Genomic DNA, 19,924 nt, shown 5'->3' with positions numbered 1-19,924 from the left:
TACAATAAAATTCACTCACTTTAAGTGTAAAATTTGATAAATTCTAAATACATAACCACCATCACAATAAAAATTCCCAACACCTCAGACCTCTTTGTTGTCAAATCTGCATCCCAACTCCAGGCAACCAATGACCTGCTTCCTGTCATTATAGATTTTTTTCCCCATCGGTTCTAGGATTCCATAAAAATGAAATATCATAAATTATGTATCTTTTTTGTCTAACTTCTTTTACTCAGCATAATGTTTCTGAGATTCATCCCTGTGCTCATACTTTTTCACTGCTCATCAGTATTCTACTGAGTGCACATATCACAATTTGTTTATCCATTCACTTGTTCACTATATTTGGGCTGTCTCTAGTTTGGGGCTATTTTTAATAAATCCGTAAAGAACAATCTTGTATTAATATTTTTGTTATATTTTCACTGCTGTTGGATAAAAGCTAGGAGTGAAATTGCTGAGTTGTATGGAAAGTGTGTTTATGACTTTATAAGCTTTGTTTTTCAAAGTTGCTATACCACTTTATACATCCACCAGCAATGCTCCACATCCTTGCCAACACTTAGTATATGTCAACCTCTATAATTTTAGCCATTCTATTAGGTGTGTAGTGGTACCTCATTGTAGTTTCTGTTTGCATTTCCCTGCCAGAGAATGATGGTAAGCACTATTTCACAGGCTTACTGGCCATTCGTTTGTCTTCATGTGTGAAATATCTGTTCAATATCTTTGCCAATTTAGTATTGAGGTGTCTTCATTTAACAATGACTTTCATAAAAGTCTTATATTCTGGACACAAGTTCTTTGCTCTTGTGTGTGGATGTCGTACTTGGAATTTCTGTTGCCAGCCTGACCATATGTAGAGCTTATCTAAGAACTGGGCTCACAAATGGGGAATGGCAGGGCATAAGGATGAAATGAAACTTGGTCTTTGATGACATCACTGAGTCATGTGACGACACCCTGGAGCATTGCTACTTTCATTTTTTTGTGGGAAAGAGCAACTTTATTATTTTTTTTCCTGAATTATTGGGTGACACTGATTAACAAAATTATACAGGTTTCAGGGTGCACAATTCTATAATTAATCATCTGTACACTATATTGTGTATTTACCACCCCAAGTTCTGTATTATTTAAGTTTTTCTGTTATTATGAAAAAAAAGAACTCAGACATTGAGGTCTTTTTATTTCTAAACTTTCTACATTTCAAAGTTACTAGTTTTTTATTTTTCTCTCTGTATCCCATATGCAGTGTTCTGTAGCAGTGCTTCTCTACTGCTGGTCCGCGAAAGAGTTAACCACACCCTGATGTTATGTGAAGATTACAGCCCCACTGATCTTAGTTGAATTCACTTACGCTCAGGGTGATTTCTGCCTTAGCAGTCCCCGAAATAATTCTATTTTCACTGTAAAAAGGTTGAAAACCACTTTTACAGTGTCTATTTCTCATCATAGTCCTTTCTATTTTGTCTTCATCTCTACGGTTTCATTTTAGTTTCCTCCAGTTCACGTTTCATCTCTTCCTGAGTTCTTCAATTTCTCTACCTGTAGCCTCCCTCACAGATATGATTACTTCATTAAGTACTCTAACATTCAAACCCAAATGTGTATTCAAAATTTTCATCTGTTCCAGGCCAACATATTTTCTGAAACAAGCATCTTGTCAATTAGTACATTTTGATGTTCTTTACCTGATTTTATTCCTCTATTAATCGAGCTTGTGTTGGTTTCCTTTTCCCACTATTTTCATCACTGAATAGTTTCTTAAAGAAACTACTTATTATACAAGAGATTAGGCTGGAGTGAGCAGTACTGTTTTCTAAAGGCTGGATGGTTTCACAACAGAAGGTTCTCTTTCCTTGTGCTACTATAGAGATGGTCTACTTACAAATAAAACTATTGCAAACATAGCTTGCCTGTAGGCTTCTCTGAGCCAGGCTGGAATGAGGAAAGCTTCTGCTCACCCCATTCCTGTATCCACTGTTGAATAACAGGGATGTGGCTCTTACCCTTCAGAGTGCCCCTCACATTCCAAAAGCTTACTTTTACTAGCACTTTCAAGACTAGTCCCTAAATGCTCTTCTTCCCACATTTCCTTCCTAACGTTAGTCACCCTCCCTGGGTCATCTCACTGAAAAGTTCGTCTTCTCTTCTCCCAATTTCCTCTTACTTTTGGATTATTTCCAAGAAAAGGTGAAAGCTGTTATACAGCCATCATTACTAATATCTGTTTTGTTACTCTTTTAAATTTTTAACCCTTTACTGATAAAAATCAAGCATACTCATTTTTATTTGATATTACTTCATCATATCACATAATTAAAACCGTAAAAAAATATCCTGGGTCTGGCAGTTCCTCATTTACATGAACATGACCACAAAATAATTTTCCCACTAAGTTTTCTTTCTGCTTCTTTGCTAGCATTCAGCCTGTTGGGGACATTTTATTAACCCTCACTGGCTTTCATTTCCTACATCAGCACTGGCCAATATAAATATACCACAAGCTAGGTATGATTTTGTAACAGCCATCGGTAATCACTGAGAGTTTTCAAGAGCTGTCTTAGGGCTCTGTAGTCTTGCAGATGTCCTCTGGTCACTGGGTTGTCTTTCCGGGTTGCTAGTGACCAAAAGTCTGATGTGATCACATGATCATCCTATATTTCTGTTCGATAAGACTGACCTAACAACTGTAGATTGAGCAAAAATTATTTTTAAAAGGGATTAAGACTCAAACTTAGGAGGAACTAAAGCAGTAGAAGGAATCATAACATGTGAAATTCCTTAAATAAAAATTTATTAACTTTAAGTAATTATGCCTATGTTACACATAATTAAAAAAACATCCTAGGTCTGGATGAACTTTACAATTTTCCTTTATATTCAAGAAAAAGCATTCCCCTATCAACATACAATACAAAGTAGTACAAATTACACCATAGCAAACAAAACAAAAAAGAATACAATTCCTATTTCTACTCTAACAGTATCTGAATAATATAATTTCGTTATCCATCATTTTGCCAACACAAGGTTTTAGAAATGTTTATTTCTGATTATTGTCAATAAAAGTCTTCAGTGTGGTAGTTGAGGCAGAAGTTCAAAGCAAACCAATAACACTGTCTACAGGATTGCCAGAGAATTATTTAGAGTACCTATTATTGCATTTTCTCATGTCTTAAAAGACGGCAAAAAGACAAAGTGGAACAATATAAATAACTTGTAATAAATATAAATCTTTCCATCTTATCAACATCATATGAGAACATATGTATTATAGTCACACAATTACCTTATTTGGTCTTCCAATCAATGGATTGCTCCCACATCGTCTATTTATAATGTCACGAATAAGATGTTTTTGCCCATTATAGGTTGTCAGAATACTGATCTTGTCGGCAGGGTAACCAAGTAAACACAGGTACATGAAGAGGGCCACTGCATATTCTGCCTCTCCGAGATTCTGTAATGCAAATATAATCAGACTGAGCTTTGATTTCCTTTTGTTTCAATTTTATAGAGAAAAGGGTAACTAGCACAACTTTTTCATTTATCATACTTTAAGAGGTGAAGAGTTAATAATTTGGACAAGTGAACATCTTACACAAAACTGATGAAAAACCTTATCTTAGATTAACACTGATAAATAAACACAGAATAATGCAATTATTACCCTTTGACATTTACAATATATCTGTAATATATGGAACATCATAAAATAAAAGTTCCCAACTTAAAGACATAATTATTTCTGGGACCACAACAATCACAATACAGACTCCTAATATTCTGCTACCATGTACTGGAAATATAGTAACAGAAAGGAACATTAACACAAAGGAGCAAGGTAGCTGTTTAGAAGGTAGTATAAAATCCAGTCTAATAGCATATATATCTAGCAGTACTATAGTCACTTCTCAATTTTTACAAAATGTTTTTCCTTCTTCTTCAAATGTTATGGTATTTTTTGTGTTTTGTGTTTGTTCTCCCAAATTGGTCAGTTTGTCTTACCATGATGTTAGACTTGTTAAAAATTTGGGAGAATGTGTTTAAAACCAAGGCTTACTTGAACTTGAAGTCAGAGAGCATACAAAGGCTATTATTTATATTTAGTCCAGTTCAGTAGAGACTAAACTGAAAGTAATAGCTGAGGGAAGAAAGTAAAATGAGAATATAAGCAAAACATGAAAAGCAAATAAGAAAGACATGTCAAAGCAACTGGAAAATAACAAGAAGACCTTTTAAAAAATCATTTATATTCTGGTGACACAGCTTGACTTGTCTCTTAAATTTTGAGTTCTTTGCAAGACAGGAGGGAAAAGAAGCCACATGGCTGTAAATCTTATCAATTTTCTTATCAATAGCAAACTATACTTATCCAACCATCAACTCTAATACAGGTAAAAGAACAAATCTTTTGGTATACATACTGCCACATCTTTCTGTATAGATTATTAGTATATAATTTTATGTTTCTTTTTAAACATAAAATGTGACACTTTAGACATACTTACAGCTTGATATTTTAAATTTAATACAGCATAAGCATTTTCCTGTCAGTAAACCAAGTTATAATGTTATCATTCTTAGTGGCAGTTCAGTATTTCATTATAGGGACTAGGGAATTAATTTGTACTGATAAGACATTTAGGTTCTCATTCCCAAAATAATTCACACACACACACACAAAACGCTAAACATTTTAGCATATAAGTCTTTGCAAATTCATCTAATTTATTTTTTAGGATAAATTTCTAGAAGTTCGAGCATCATGCTTTTAATGCATACTGACAATCTGTCTATCAAATTACTTTCCTAGTAGCATTGCATGAGTATAAAATATCCCCAAAAGTACTCCAACAAAGTATTATCAGAGATGAAAACATGTTCCAATGATTTGTACTTGCTATAAATCTGTGTGTGTGTGTGTGTGTGTGTGTGTGTGTGTGTGTGAGAGAGAGAGAGAGAGAGAGAGAGAGAGAGAGAGAGACAGAGAGAGAGAGAGAGAGAATTGCATATTCTTGTCCTTACTGCATTCTTCTACTGGGACACTGATTTTTTTTAAGTGATTTATAAGAGTTCTATATACATTCAGACTTCAACCCATTGTTCATTAAATGTTGAACATACATTTCTTCTTAAACTAGTATTTTTCTTTATGATTTTTGCTTTTGGTAACCAGGTTAATAAGATTTTTCTCACCCCAACATTATGTATTCATCCATATTTTCTTCTTTCTAGAAAGTTCACTTATGATTTCTTTTGTGTACATATCTTTAATCATTCTGAAAGTAAACTTTTCCTGTTGTGTGTGAGGAGAGAATCTAACTTTCCTTTATTCAGTGACTAGTCAAATGGTTCTACATCACTGATTTAGGTAGTAATTTAGCCCAGCAAAATGAACTCAAAAGCTTTTTTTTCTTACCTGATAAAAGTAAGGGTTAGGCTCCGACTCGCCCACTCCCTGGAAATCCTCCACGTTGATGAGCTGGAAGTCGTACAGCAGGCCAGCGTTGGCTGTACTGAACTCCGGCAGGAGCTGCACGTGGGGCAAGTTGCCCAGTTTCTTGTACCGCCAGTTGTAGAGGTTGCACAAGCTTTCCAAAGACAAACCCCCCACAGAAAAGATTAGCAAGGTCAAATCCCATTCAACATACAGAAGGGTGTTTCTGAGAAACCCTGCTCTTCCTCTTAACTTTGTGTTACCCGTGCTATGCTCACTCTTCTAGCAGTCAAGCTTTTCAACTTATGCCTCCCTGCTTCACCTAACCAAACCAGAAGACGCACGCTATTACAGAAACAACAGCTCCACTGTGGTCTTTGAGGGAAACGGTATTTTTACTCAAATTAAAAATAGGGAAAAGTCTGTAAATGTAGAATAACTTTGAGGTAAATATGAGATGGGGCCTCAATACTTTATGAAGCGAGAACTGGTGTGTTCTTATTCACCTTTAGTTTCATGTTTTAACACGGTATTAACTGTCTTTCAGGGGCATGCAGAAAAAAGGGACAGTGGAAAACATAATTTGGTGAATTCACACCCCCTGCCAAAGGCAATAAATAAAAGTGCTTTCAGATTTGTAGACGGCAGGTGTCTGGACAGCAGGGAGTGCGAAGAGCTTACAGAGAAGACGTTATCAAGCACTTGGATGATGGAACTAATGCCTTCAGATGGGAGCAACCCCTCCCTCAGCCCCCACCACTGTACCTTGCTCTGGCTCTCCCTTGGGCATCGAGGTCCACGGTAGGAACTCCTACTCGCACAAAGCGAGTGAAGAGAGACTGCTCCATGTTGGAATACTTCTGAAAGGCCATGTTCTTGATGACGGGAGGTAATTGGTGATGATCCCCAATCATAATCCACCGCTTTAGTCGGCTAAAGCCATCCTGAGGATTCTAGAAATGACAAGTGAGGAAATGGCAAAATACTCTGATACACTGCCCTGCTAGTCTCCAATGTATTGCACAAGATTCTTGCTGTTCACAAAATGGCTTCACTAGCTCACTACTTCTTCACATTCACCAGCTCCACAGAGAGGAATCTGGCAGAATTAGGCTGACTTATGAATTGAGTGTGGGTACCACTGCCCTTGGCTGACAGGTGTGAGGAAGGAGGGTGGATTAAGAAGGCAATTTACCTATTTAACAGGTAGGATAACCCAGAGTTCTGGGAGGCTCAGGTCAGAATTAGGCAAAGGTGCGGCAAAAGAAACAAATGCCCAGGATGGGAAATAAAATGATGTCAAAGTAAACACCTTCTATCACAATTATATGCCAAGAGTCAATTTTGAATACCCCAAAGCAGTAAGAATTATACCTCCTTTAATTCCCTAAGCTGCTATTTCAATTTCCTACTCTGTCTCCTTGCTCCATGAAATATATCCTGATAAAATACACTACAAGTCCCAAATAACTTGGCTTATGAAAGTACTTTGGAACCCAATTTATCTATAAATTAGAGCAGTCTCTATTCTTAAATTGAGAACTCCACATTATGTCTTTAATCTTTCCATAGTAAAGACTATTATACAATAAGAAACATACTTAAACATCATCATTTAGCTCAAAAAATGTAGGCATAAAATAAAAAAAGCAATGTACTTAATAAACATCAAAAATAATTCCAAAAACAACTCTATCAAACAAAGTGAAAAAATATCTTCACTCTAAACTGCATAAAAATGCAATTTTCTTGATTAAAATTACTAAATATTTTCAAAACTTATAAACTGAATTTTTACATACCACTTCCAGATACAATACAAACTACTAAATAACCAGCAACTAGATTAAAAGAAGTTCAGAGGCTTAAAACAGAATATTAAACATTATGAAGTTTAGGAGAACATATAATAATGGCAATTAGAACCCCCCAAATTATCTAGTTTTCTAATGCTGCCCCTGAGAATTTTAAAACTCAATTTTCTTTGTCTCAGACATCAGTACCTTACCTGTAGAAGAAGAGGTATGAATGTTTCTATCTCTAATATCTGAGCAGCTTCCTCCATTAAAATGTTGTCATACTAAGAAAGAGAAAGAAATAAAAGCTTGTAAAAAAGACAGCTTGAAAGCCAAACAATTACCATCATAACCACAACTACCATGCCAAAAATAAAAAACAACCCTCAATAATTTCAGATAAAAATAATAACATACGAATTATTCAAAGAGCAAGTTCACACTTATTTATCATTATGCCTCTGCCTCTCCAATTCAGGTCTTGAACCTCTAGGAAGCCCCCTAAGTCAATGTTTTTCAATCGCTGATCTGCCAGAAATTTCATGCCAGTCTGAGAAAGAGTTAACCACTCTGATGTTATATGAAGATTTTAGAGCCAAGTATCTTAGTTAAATTCGCTTATGCTCAGGGTGATGCCTTAGAGATCCCTGAAATAATTCTATTTTCACCAGTCCCCAAATGTAAGAAGGTTGAAAACCACTGCCCTAAATATATAACTGCATTGAGGAGATCTTGTATATAGCATTTAAGTTCTACATAAACAAGAATCAATTATGATTATATATATATGTGTGTGTGTATATATATATGTACATACAATATATATATATATACATATATATATATATATATATATGAGGTCAATACCAACAGTACTTTTTTCCCCTTTTACTTCAAAACTTTTTAAAATTAGTTTATATTCAATATTATTTTGTATTAGCTTCAGGTATTCAGCATAGTGGTTAGCCAACCATACGTGTTCCCTCTGATATTTCCAGTACCCACCTGGCTGGCACCTTACGTTTATTACAATATTATTGACTATATTTTCTATGTTGTACTTTACATCCCCATGACTATTTTGTAACTATCAAACTGTACTTATCCATTAGTATTCTTATCATAAGCAGTATTTTGGGAAATTTTTTTTCCTTATTAATCCTACCCGGCACTCAACAACCTCCTGTTTCAGGCCCTGGCATCCCATATACCACCGATGTCAATTCTGCCTTCAAAATCTCTCTCTCGAATCTCTTCATTTTTCTCCATTTCTACTACCAGTATCACTCTAGCCTAAGCGACTACTCTGACTACTGCAAGCAAGCAATCTCTTTACTAGTCCCTCCCCTCTGGTCTTGCACTGCCTAAATCACTTCACCTCCCTGGCATCAAACCCTTCATTGGCTTGCAGTTGTCTTAGGAAAAGAATTCCTTAATGTGGCCTGCAAGAGATGTGTTAACTTATGGCCTATTGACAACCTGGCCCCTGCTCTCCTCTCCTACTTTATATGTCACCTTTCTCCTCACTTAGTAAGCTTTAACCATGGTGACCTACCATATTTTTTGCTCCATAAGATGCACTTTCCCCCAAAAAAGTGGAGGGGAAAATACCTGTGCATCTTATGGAGAGAAAAATACGGTGTTTTATTAAATATTTTAACACACCATTTTGTTCAGAATATTTTTTTCTTATTTTCTCTCTTAAAACCCTAGGTGTGTCTTATGGTCAGGTGCATCTTATGGAGAGAAAAATATGGTATTTCATTTTCTCAAATGGCAAAACCTTCCCAGACTCTCGCCCTCGGCAGATGCAATTCTCCTTTTACTTTCTGTCTTCTTGGCTCTTACTAATTCCTAAAGTGTCAGGTTAACCCCCACTAGTATCTAGGCCTTCTCTGACCACCCTCCCAATCTGAAATGGGTTTCATGGGTTCTTTCCCTTTGTCTCCCAGCACATCACAATTTTTATTCTGTGTATTTACTTGTTTGATGCCTATACCCTCCCTCTAGTCCAGTTTACAGTAATGTTAGACACTGCACATTTGTGAAATAAAATAAAGTCTTTCTCCCACATATTGAAATTTTATTCTTGCTTTGATTACTTTTATCTGCCTAAATCTCTTGTAGATTAATTCTCAACATGTTTTATCTTTCCCCTCTAATTCTGATTGCTACTTAGTGTATCTTTTTTTTTTTTTTTCCTTTCTTTTAAATGAGAAGAGGGGAGATAGTAAGACAGACTCTGGGCATGCACCCAAACTGGAATCTACCAGGCAACCTCCATCTGGGGCTGATGCTCAAATCAACCAAGCTATTTTTAGTGCCTCAGGCTGATCTGCTCAGACCAACTCAGCTATCTTCAGCTCCTGGGGCCAACACTTAAACCAATTGAGCCACTGGCTGCAGGGAGGGGAAAAGGGAGAGAAGCATATGGTTGCTTCTCATGTGCCCTGCCGGGAATCAAACCCAGGACATCAGTACACTGGGATGACACTCTATCCACTGAGCCCATTGGCCAGGGCTTATTTAGCGTATCTTACTCCTTGTTTTATTGTTAAGATATCTTCTTTGAGGATCTCACTAGGTACCTTTTAGAGTGTCTTTGCTTTCTTTTTACAAGGTTTTCTCCTCTTATTTTGTTTTCGAAGAAAGTGGACGGTAGAGGATATTTACTCTTAATGCTTAGTTAACTCTCTCTTTTTAAACTAACTTTATATAGCCTATAATTTCTGCACTACTCATTTTTATCAAAATATGCTTGCTCTATATCTGTGAGAGATAGATAGCTGAGCTGGGTTTCCACTGAACATGATGAAAGTTAAAAGTTCAATTCTGCACTGTTTCATATATTACAAAAGCTTTAGATATGTGGCTAGACATCTTCTCTAATTCTATCTGATACTGGATTTCCCTATTACAATGATTAATTAGGTCATCCTGGTGGGAGCTTAGAAGAAGGAGTTCAAAAGCTGCATTACACAAAAGTCTCTGCATAGACTCCCAGGATAACAGATACAATATGCAAAACAGAAGCTAAAGGAGACAACCTAAAGAGCCTGCATTTTGAATATCTCTAAAACTGTAATGCAATTTAACTGTAAAAATGTATCTATACACTCTACTTTTTAAAAAAGAGCTTTTATCACAAAGTAAAATTATGACATAACTCTACTGGAAATATTAGGAAGAAGAAAGACCACAAATGTGTATGCATGTCTCCTTGGGGACAGCACAGCGTCAAAGACAATACCTAAAATGGAATTTAACATTCTTTATTGATACAGATTAATAACAAAGAAAATACTGAAACAGTTGGAGGACTGGATAGTTGGGGAGAATCAGGGAGTAGGGAACTGCCTTTTAAAATTTTTAAGTAGACCTATAGGTTTTTAAGCTCTTAAACCACACACGTATAAGCTGAACAAAAATAAAACTTTAAAATTAAAAACAGCCTGACCAGGCAGTGGCGCAGTGGATAGAACGTCAGACTGGGATGTGGAAGACCCAGGTTCGAGACCCTGAGGTCGCCAGCTTGAGCGCGGGCTCATCTGGTTTGAGCAAAGCTCACCAGCTTGGACCCAAGGTCGCTGGCTCAAGCAAGGGCTTACTTGGTCTGCTGTAGCCCCATGGTCAAGGCACATATGAGAAAGCAATCAATGAACAACTAAGTTGTCACAACAAAAAACTAATGATTGATGCTTCTCATCTCTCTGTTCCTGTCTGTCTGTCCCTATCTATCCCTCTCTCTGACTCTCTCTCTGTCTCTGTAAAAAAAAAAAATTAAAAACATAAAACATCTAAGAGATACTATCAGCACCAATGCTATCTTTAGATGTGTAGCACATGTAAGTAAAGAAAATGATTAATGAAAATGTGGTAAATTACAAGTAATGTTTTTTAGCATATGCATGTGGAAAGCTTCATGAAAGCATAATATACTGGATATAATCGCAGCATGTTCCCTTTTTATTGAACTGATATACATATACATTTTTTTGTATTTTGCTGAAGTGAGAAGCAGGGAGACAGAGAGAGAGACTCCCACACGCGCCCAACTGGGGTCCACCTGGCACGCCCACTGGGGGTGATGCTCTGCCTGTCTGGGGCATTGCTCTGTCACAATCGGAGCCATTCTAGCAATGGAGCCATCCTCAGCGCCCGGGGTCAACTTTGCTCCAATGGAGCCTTGGCTGTGGGAGGGGAAGAGAGAGATAGATTGAAAAGAGAGGGGAAACGGTGGAGAAGCAGATGGGTGCTTTTCCTGTGTGCCCTGGCTAGGAATCAAACCCGGGACTTCCACATTCTGGGCTGACACTCTACCACTGAGCCAACCAGCCAGGGTTATGTCAGTTCCAATAATAAAACACTTAGATGAAACATTCTCACTAATAATTTGCAAAAGGTTAACGTCATGCTACCTTTTAATACATTATATTTGTCCTACTTAAACGCCTGAGGAACCTCTCATCCAGGATAACAATTCTATCACTTTGACTTTATTTAGCACCTACCTCTCAGTAAATTCAAAACATTAAAAATTGTCAGTCACTTTTATCAAGAACAAGTGCTGTGCAAACTAGCACACAAACCCTATTTTAAATAAGCACAGATAAACCAGTTACAGGGAAGGTAAATGATTTGCACTAAAATCAGTGTTTAGGTCAGTATCACAAGCAAAGTCAGAGTCTACAAATTCCAATTTACTGCTCAATTATTACATTCCATTTCAACTGAGTCACAGGCTAACAGGCTATGTCATCCCCTTTAGCTCTCTGGTCTTTATCACACGATGAAGTCATTTTGATACCTCATCCTTACAGTCTAAATAAGAGTATTCCATATCCTCACATGGAAGGCTTTTTATTTATTGAATTAACAAATAAGTGGGACTGAATATATGCTTAAAACATGAGCAATGCAAGCATATAGATGTTTAATAAGTGAAAAACTGTGCCAAATATTATTTTTACAGATTTTAGTTCTGTTCAAAGATTTTTGCACATAGTAAAACTATATCAATCTACCTTAACAAGAACTAGGATTTGGTTAGATAATCATGTGGTTATAATGTTACTTAATGGACATATTATTGATTTAGAAAACTTACATTTAGAGTTCACTAATATCAATATAAGAAGTTATCATCACTTTTAAGTAATTATAAATGCAAACTTCAGCCCTGGATGGTTGGCTCAGTGGTAGAGCATTGACCTGGCATGTGGAAGTCCTGGGTTTCATTCTGGTCAGGGCACACAGGAGAAGCAACCATCTGCCTCTCCCCCATCCTCCTCCTCCCTCTCTTTCTTCTTTCCCACAGCCATGGCTTGATTGATTCAAATGCATTGCCCTTGTATGCTGAGGATGGCTCCATGGAGCCTCTGTCAGACGCTAAAAATACCTCAGCTGCGAGCATGGGCTCTAGATGGGCAGAGCATCAGAGCCAGACGGGGGTCACCAAGTTGATCCTGGTCAGGTACATGTGGGAGTCTATCTCCACTCTTCTAACTTAAATAAAAAACAAACAAATAAATGCAAACTTCAATAAAAAGTGAGCCAATCTCCAAGGGAAATGGTCTACATTAAAAAAAAGAAAAAAAATAACTAAAACATAAGTCTTTACCTTGAAACCTAACTTGACTAAATCATGTCGTTTTAAAGCAGCATGAGTACAGGTCATGGCAATAATTTTGGCTTCTTTCACCAAGAGGTATTTAGATCTGTCCAGTCCACTTCGAAGCAGCTCAGAGGCCCTGAATTCCTGTTGGGGTAGGAGAGGGCAGTGAGAGATTATTTTAGGAAAATAAACATAATTTATGCATATATCCACACACACAATCCAGTTAATCAAACTTTATTCCTCAGAACTTAACTATAATAAATATATTATAAGCTAGGCCTAAAGAGTCTTAATTCTTTTCATTATTAATTAGGAACTAACTGAATTCAAATAGTAGTTGACATTCAAGCTATAATTTGGACTTTTTTTGTATAAAGTTAAACATGTACAATATCAACAAGAATACTACATAAAATATCAATCACCACACTACCTCTATGACTCAAGGTTCCACCATGGAAACTGAAACTATTTCAAGTATTCATAACAAAGAGGATTTAGTGCAGGGGACTGGTGACACAGGTGACAGATGAGCAGAAACGCCAATGAGAGACCAGTGAAGTAACCCAGAGATTAGCAACAGCAGAAAGTTATGACGTCCCTAGGCAAAGAAGGACAAAAGAGGAGACAGTGCTATCAGAGCCCAGGGACAAGGGTTCCTGCTTATTCTGGTACCACAGAGGGCCGGGCCAGCAGAAACTCGGGTCACACAAGAGATAAAGCCCCAGGCAGAGAGAGGTGGTGGAGAAATAGGCTGGCTTCTCCTTTTCTTCTATTTCTTTTTTCTTTTTTTTTTTTTTGTATTTTTCTGAAGCTGGAAACGGGGAGAGACAGACAGACTCCCGCATGAGCCCAACCGGGATCCACCCGGCACGCCCACCAGGGGGCGACGCTCTGTTGCGACCAGAGCCACTCTAGCGCCTGGGGCAGAGGCCAAGGAGCCATCCCCAGCGCCCGGGCCATCTTTGCACCAATGGAGCCTCGCTGCGGGAGGGGAAGAGAGAGACAGAGAGGAAGGAGAGGGGGAGGGGTGGAGAAGCAGATGGGCACTTCTCCTGTGTGCCCTGGCCAGGAATCGAACCCGTGACTTCTGCACGCCAGGCCGACTCTCTACCACTGAGCCAAACGGCCAGGGCCTCCTTTTCTTCTATTTCTACTATATTTCTTATAGACTAAACCCAGTAAGAGTCAGCTGACATGGGAAGGTGGGGAATTGAACCTCTAAGGATGAGCCCTAGCATGGCAGTGGATCCGCCATGGAGCAGAGCAGGGGGATGGGCAACAGAGGGATGTGAGGAGTCAACAAGCCCAACAGAGTACCAATAACACATTTTAGCACATCTGAACATTATATCATACTTCAGATTTTTTAAATAATAGTTTTGCTTTTTATATAATTAAAACATTACAGGTATAGGTGAGGTACCCTGTATAATCTTGTCCCCATCCCCTCACCAGATAACTACTATAATAATTATATGTTTTTATCCTTTTACTTTCTGTTTATATAATTACAAATATACTATAATATTTTTTGCAGGTCTTAATTTTTATTTATTAAACTATTATTCAGTATTTACCATTCACCCACTTCACATATCAAGATACCAATATTTACTGAACACATATTATATGTCAGATACTGTTCTAGAATATAGGGAGATAATCATATTTAAAGGTACTATACAGTGGTCCCTTGTCTATCGCGGGGGTTAGGTTTCAGAACCCCCCCAACTCCTGGCGATAGGCGAAAACCTGCAAAGTAGCGACCTTATATTTATTTTATTATTTATATATTTTTTAAGGTTTTATAAACCCTCCCCACACTCTTATAAGTCTTTCCCCACACTGTGATTAACCTTTTCCACTTATTTTGATTATTTTACCACAAAAATAATTAAAATAATAAATATATAAAAATACATCTATACCGCAAAATCTCGCAATATAGCGAAAAATCCACAATACAAAATTAGATATATACAATTTAAAAATCCGCGATACAGTGAGACTGCAAAAAGTAAATTGTGATTTGGCAAAGGATGACTATAAAGATAAAAGAGGCAAAGTCTCTTCTGTCCTTTCACCTGGAACAATCCTAAACCTTCTTACTGAGGAATCTAAATCTGAATGTGATCCCTTGACAGGATTACTAGACTCCCAATGATGTTTTCTGTAAGGAATGAGAAAAGCAGGAAGCAGCCTAGGTCCCTGGGTTCTGGACACAGTCTTCTCTGTCCCCTGGTACAGTGCTGATTCTATTTCCCCTGGGTAGTCAGGCCCTACCATCCTGCCTAACCAGCAACCTCCACTTTTGCATCCTGAAAAAGAGGCATGAAGAACTCAGACTGGCCATGTGGCAGTCTCAAATTCCAATTCAAAGAACCATTGTTGAATCTTCTGATAAAAACATTTGTTTCTTGAATATTAAGACTTTTAATACCAGAAAAGACAAAATAATGTGCATTCAATTCATATCTTAATATTGACTTATTTCTTGAACTAGAACTATAAATATTTACAATAAGCTCACTTAAAAGTAACAGTCCGGTTTGTTAGATTTGAGTATTTCATTTACTTGACTTAAAAAACAACAACAAAAAAAATGGCACTGGATGGTTGGCTCAGTGGTAGAGCATCAGCCTGATGTGTGGAAGTCCCAGGATCGATACCCGTCAGGGTACACAGGACAAGAAACCACCTACTTCTCTTCCCCTCCCCCTTCTCTCTCTCTCTCTCTCTCTCTCTCTCTCTCTCTCTCTCTCTCTCTCTCCCTCTCTGCAGCTATGGCTCAGATGGTTTGAGCAAGTTGGCCCAGGGTACTGAGAATGGCTCCATGGCCTTGCCTCAGGTGCTAAAATAGCTCAGTTGCCAAGCAACGGAGTAGCGGCCCCAGATGGACACAGCATCACCTGGTAGGGGACTTACCGGGTGGATCCTGGTGGGACACATGCAGGAGTCTGTCTCTCTGCCTCCTTGCCTCTCACTTAATAAAAAACAAAACAAAAAACAACTACATTTAAAACCTTTAAAAGTAAAAGAACTTGAGAATCCTCACCTCAAGCTGTGTAAAGATTTTTTTAATATGCCTAAAACATCCTTCAGCAATTTCCATGTCTTCTTCATAAGATCGACCTTTAAAAATGGGTTGAGGGGCATTTGCAAAGTATTCATGAAAAGGGAAGAACTTGGAGACTTCTGAAACATTTGGCGACATGGTACCTTTATTTTTTACTTTGCTGATATATTCTTCCCAACGAGACATTACCTATAAAAAAAAAGGGACTTGAAGTAAAATTTGTTAGCTAATTATCTTTTTTGAATGATAAAGTAAAAAACATTAGTAAAAACAAGATGTTAGGTACATAAAAAGAAATCTTTGACCCAAAATAACTATTTCTTATCAAAGCAGTAATGGAAAAGCCCTTCTTTCATAAAAGTAACCTTTAAGATTATAAAGAAAAACAGCTTTAATCAAAAATGTAGAGGGTGGGGGGAAAACCTCAGGGTCATCTCATGAAAGTTGATCTCAGACATTTCAGACTCTCCATTTGTGCAAGATAGTTTATTACTGAGGCCTAAAGCAAATGAAGATTTTTTATGATCTCCGTTTTTCTTCATATATGGTAAAGTTCAGCTTTAGTAGTTTTTTAAATCCATTTGGTTCTTAACCATTCTCCTAAACTTTTATGATTATGTTAGTTCTCTCTGGTAGATTTATAAAAACTTCTGGTTAAATTGTGTATCCATTTGAAAGCTCATTTATGACTTTTGTGATAGAATTCAATTACATCCTGGTATAATGTTAGCTATGCCTCTACCACAAAGTTTCTACTTAATTAACTTCAAGTTTTGTAATTTCCCGGTCTTTTTCTGTTACAACTTCAGTGTTTCTCCAGGTGTGGTCCTTAAGAAGACTATCTGGGAGGCTAAATAAAAATTTAGATTTTTAGATGCCACTCCCCGGGGACAGAGCTTGAGAATTTCCTTCTTTTCTTTTAAATTGAATTTTATTGAGGTGACACTGGTTAGCATAATTATATAGGTTTCAGGTGCCCAATGCTACACCACACCTCTGTACCCTGTCTTGTGTGTTCACTCCACCAAGTCAAATCTCTGTCCATAACCACTTATCCTCCCTCTACCCCCTCCTCCATCTCCCCCACCCACTGGCAACCACCACATTGTTGTCTATGAGTTTTTTCTCTCTTTCTTTTGTCCTTTTTTGTGCTCTATCCCTCCACCTCCCTCAACCAATACCACCTCCTCAATTTCCTTTTAAACAACATTCCCAATGTGATTTTTTACATGTTGAAACTGTTGATCTTTACTGTGACGCCTCAAGTTCATATTTCCCAAACTGATTACTTAAACCTCCATAAATTAGACAGTGTTTCTCCTACTTTTAAAAGTAGTTTTTATTGATAGTCTAGTGATTTTTATTTTGTGCCAAATATGCTTTTAAGCATGATCTTTAGTCTGTTATTCAAAGTTCTAAATTGTCTGAGTCTAATGCAGACTACTTTGCAGGATGATACACAGCTTCCCTATTTCAGAAGAAACCACGATCTATGCTCATTTCAAATGGATTTAACTGCTTTGTGTATTCACCTATAATAAGCACAAAAATCCACTCTTTTATATATATTTTAAAATTTCAATGTTATAATTTATTTATACCTAAAACACACAAATAGCATTAGTACAGAGAATGAAGTTAGACAAAAATAATTATTTGCTTAAGCCTTGGTCCACTTAAAATTATTAATAAACCACATGACTATTAAAGTGTATTTGTATTCATTTTATCTGCCTTTGTTTCTCATTGGTTTCATATACAAAGAACTAACCCAACAAAAGCAAAAGAGCACACCTCTAAACTGAAGTCAGAAAAAGTTTTAACTTAAACTCCTAGTTTAAAATTAATTCTAAAACACAATTTCTAGAAATTTAAAATATTAGGTTTTTCTTTATTAACTGAATAATATGCATAGCAAAAGTAAGTATAAAACTGTACTTTGTTACCACTGGGTAGCTAGAATATTTACAGTAATAATAATAATAAGAAGAAGAAGAAGAAAAAAAGACTAGAAACTTTTTCAATAGCAAAAAGGAAAAAAAAATTTTAAAGACCCCAACACTGGCCTTTCACTGAATGAGTCATCAAAGTTAGCAAAGAAAACTGAATATTACAGGAAACACAAACATTTAACATTCACAAATACTGCTTTGACAACAGCATGTATTTTAATCTACTCACTAGAAAAAATTAAGTTTTAAGAAAGATCTCAAAAAACCATTCCAGTTTCCAACTGAAGACCATTTAAGTGAAGTATTTTTTAAAAACCCTTAACTTCTTACCTGATATAAGAAGAAATAGCCTGCAGTTTCACAAGTATATGAAGCATCTCCTGGAACCCCTAGACTTTTTTGCAATCGTTTCACTTCTTCTAGAAGTTCTATTCTTCGAGCCAGGACATAATTAACTCTTCCATACCTAGAAGTTACAAATAAGGAAAAAAGGCAAAATTATGTAAGGAAGAGAACTTCAAGGGAACTGTCAGCATGATATTCAAGAAAACCATATTATAAACTATAAATGGCCAAGTAAAAAAAAACAATAGAAGACACAGATTATATTTAACTATAAGTAGTAGTTCTTGGATCATTTTACACCAAAACTACTTAAAGTGCACCCTATGGATCAGTGCCAGTCTGCAAATATATTAGAGGTCTGTGAGGAAGGAGAATCAACTATATCACTAACTATACCATTTAGTTCAGCCATCAGGTTTTTTTCCCATAAGAAGACCTTTACAAAGAAGCAAACAGTATAGTGCATTCTGGTGCCAGTTCATCTCATCACAGACCAAGAACATACAGTTTATAGGCTGACTGCTTTGAATAGCACTGTTTTATACAATCACAAAAGTAGATTAGCTCTAAAGGCTTTGAACAGTTATTTTTTCTGGCCAGTTGGCTCAGCAGTAGAGCGTTGGCCTGGCATGTGGAAGTCCCGGGTTCAATTCCTGGTCAGGGCACACAGGAGAAGCAACCATCTGCTTCTCCACCATGCCCCCCCCTACTCTCTCTTTCTTCTCTCTCTCTCTCTCCCCCTCCCGCAGCCATGGCTCAAAGGGTTTGAGCAAGTTGGCTCCAGGTGCTGAGGATAGCTCAGTGGCCTCACTTCAGGCACTAAAACAGCTCAGTTGCTGACCAATGGAGCAGTAGCCCCAGATGGGCAGAGTGTCACCCGACAGGGGGTTTGCTGGGTGAATCCAGGTCGGGGCACATGCGAGAGTCTGTCTCTGCCTCCCTGACTCTGACTTAATGAAAAAAAAAAAAAGAAAGAAAAAAAAAAAGAAAAGTGTTTTTTTCCTTCTGTCATAACAGCATATGGCTTGGCACCTGAACCTTGTAGGTTCATAAACATTCGCTGAATGAGTAAGAGAAGTAAAATTTGGACGGTACTTGGCCCAGAGATATATAGTTAAAAAAAAAAAAAAGCAGTGGAACCAGAATTGGATTCAAAAGCCTATATATACTCCCTCTACTATAACTCAGTGCACCCTATACCTCTTTAACAATAAGAAAGATTAAAATAGTGTAAGTGCTGCTCGTGTTTAAAGATTCTACAAAGGAAGAAGTCATGTTCCTAGATACTCCAGAGTTCAGATTAACCTTTGAGGCAGCAACAATGATCAAGAATAAAAAGAGGTAAGAGATGGTATATGTTTGTAAGAATTTTCCAAGTTAGAAGGATATAAACGTTATATCAGGTAATATGTATTTTTCTGTTTGCTTATCTATAGTTTAAAACTTTTCCTATAAAAACACTTTGGTAATAAGAACAAACTGGGACACTTATAAAGATTCTGTAATAAAATGCCAAAATCTTGTCATATATTAAATTTAAAAAACAATATCCAATGGAACTCTACATTCAATTTGTTCAATTATTCTGTAAAACTATACTTCAAAAATTTCTATTAATTAAAAAAGCAATGTACAAAATTATAAATAACAGTGATTACAGCTGATTATTTTAAAAGGACTATCAAA

The 19,924-nt window shown here is 36.9% G+C and overlaps 1 protein-coding gene and 1 pseudogene across 1 annotated transcript in view; one reads left to right on the top strand and one right to left on the bottom strand.

Moving 5' to 3' along the window:
* Positions 1 to 19,924, bottom strand: part of AQR (aquarius intron-binding spliceosomal factor) — a 104,844-nt gene that overhangs the window by 14,521 nt on the left and 70,399 nt on the right. Inside the window, exons 25-31 of the mRNA XM_066388467.1 lie at positions 18,224 to 18,359; positions 15,921 to 16,130; positions 12,866 to 13,003; positions 7,458 to 7,529; positions 6,215 to 6,402; positions 5,432 to 5,603; positions 3,299 to 3,469 (exon numbers count right to left, since the gene is read on the bottom strand). Coding sequence (XP_066244564.1) covers positions 3,299 to 3,469; positions 5,432 to 5,603; positions 6,215 to 6,402; positions 7,458 to 7,529; positions 12,866 to 13,003; positions 15,921 to 16,130; positions 18,224 to 18,359 — 1,087 coding nt within the window. The remainder of the gene's footprint in view (positions 1 to 3,298; positions 3,470 to 5,431; positions 5,604 to 6,214; positions 6,403 to 7,457; positions 7,530 to 12,865; positions 13,004 to 15,920; positions 16,131 to 18,223; positions 18,360 to 19,924) is intronic.
* Positions 2,361 to 2,451, top strand: LOC136377943 (small nucleolar RNA SNORA32; annotated as a pseudogene).

Source organism: Saccopteryx leptura, chromosome 6 (assembly GCF_036850995.1).
Source record: "Saccopteryx leptura isolate mSacLep1 chromosome 6, mSacLep1_pri_phased_curated, whole genome shotgun sequence".
Lineage (NCBI taxonomy): Eukaryota > Metazoa > Chordata > Mammalia > Chiroptera > Emballonuridae > Saccopteryx > Saccopteryx leptura.
This window is presented reverse-complemented; position numbering and strand designations above follow the sequence as displayed.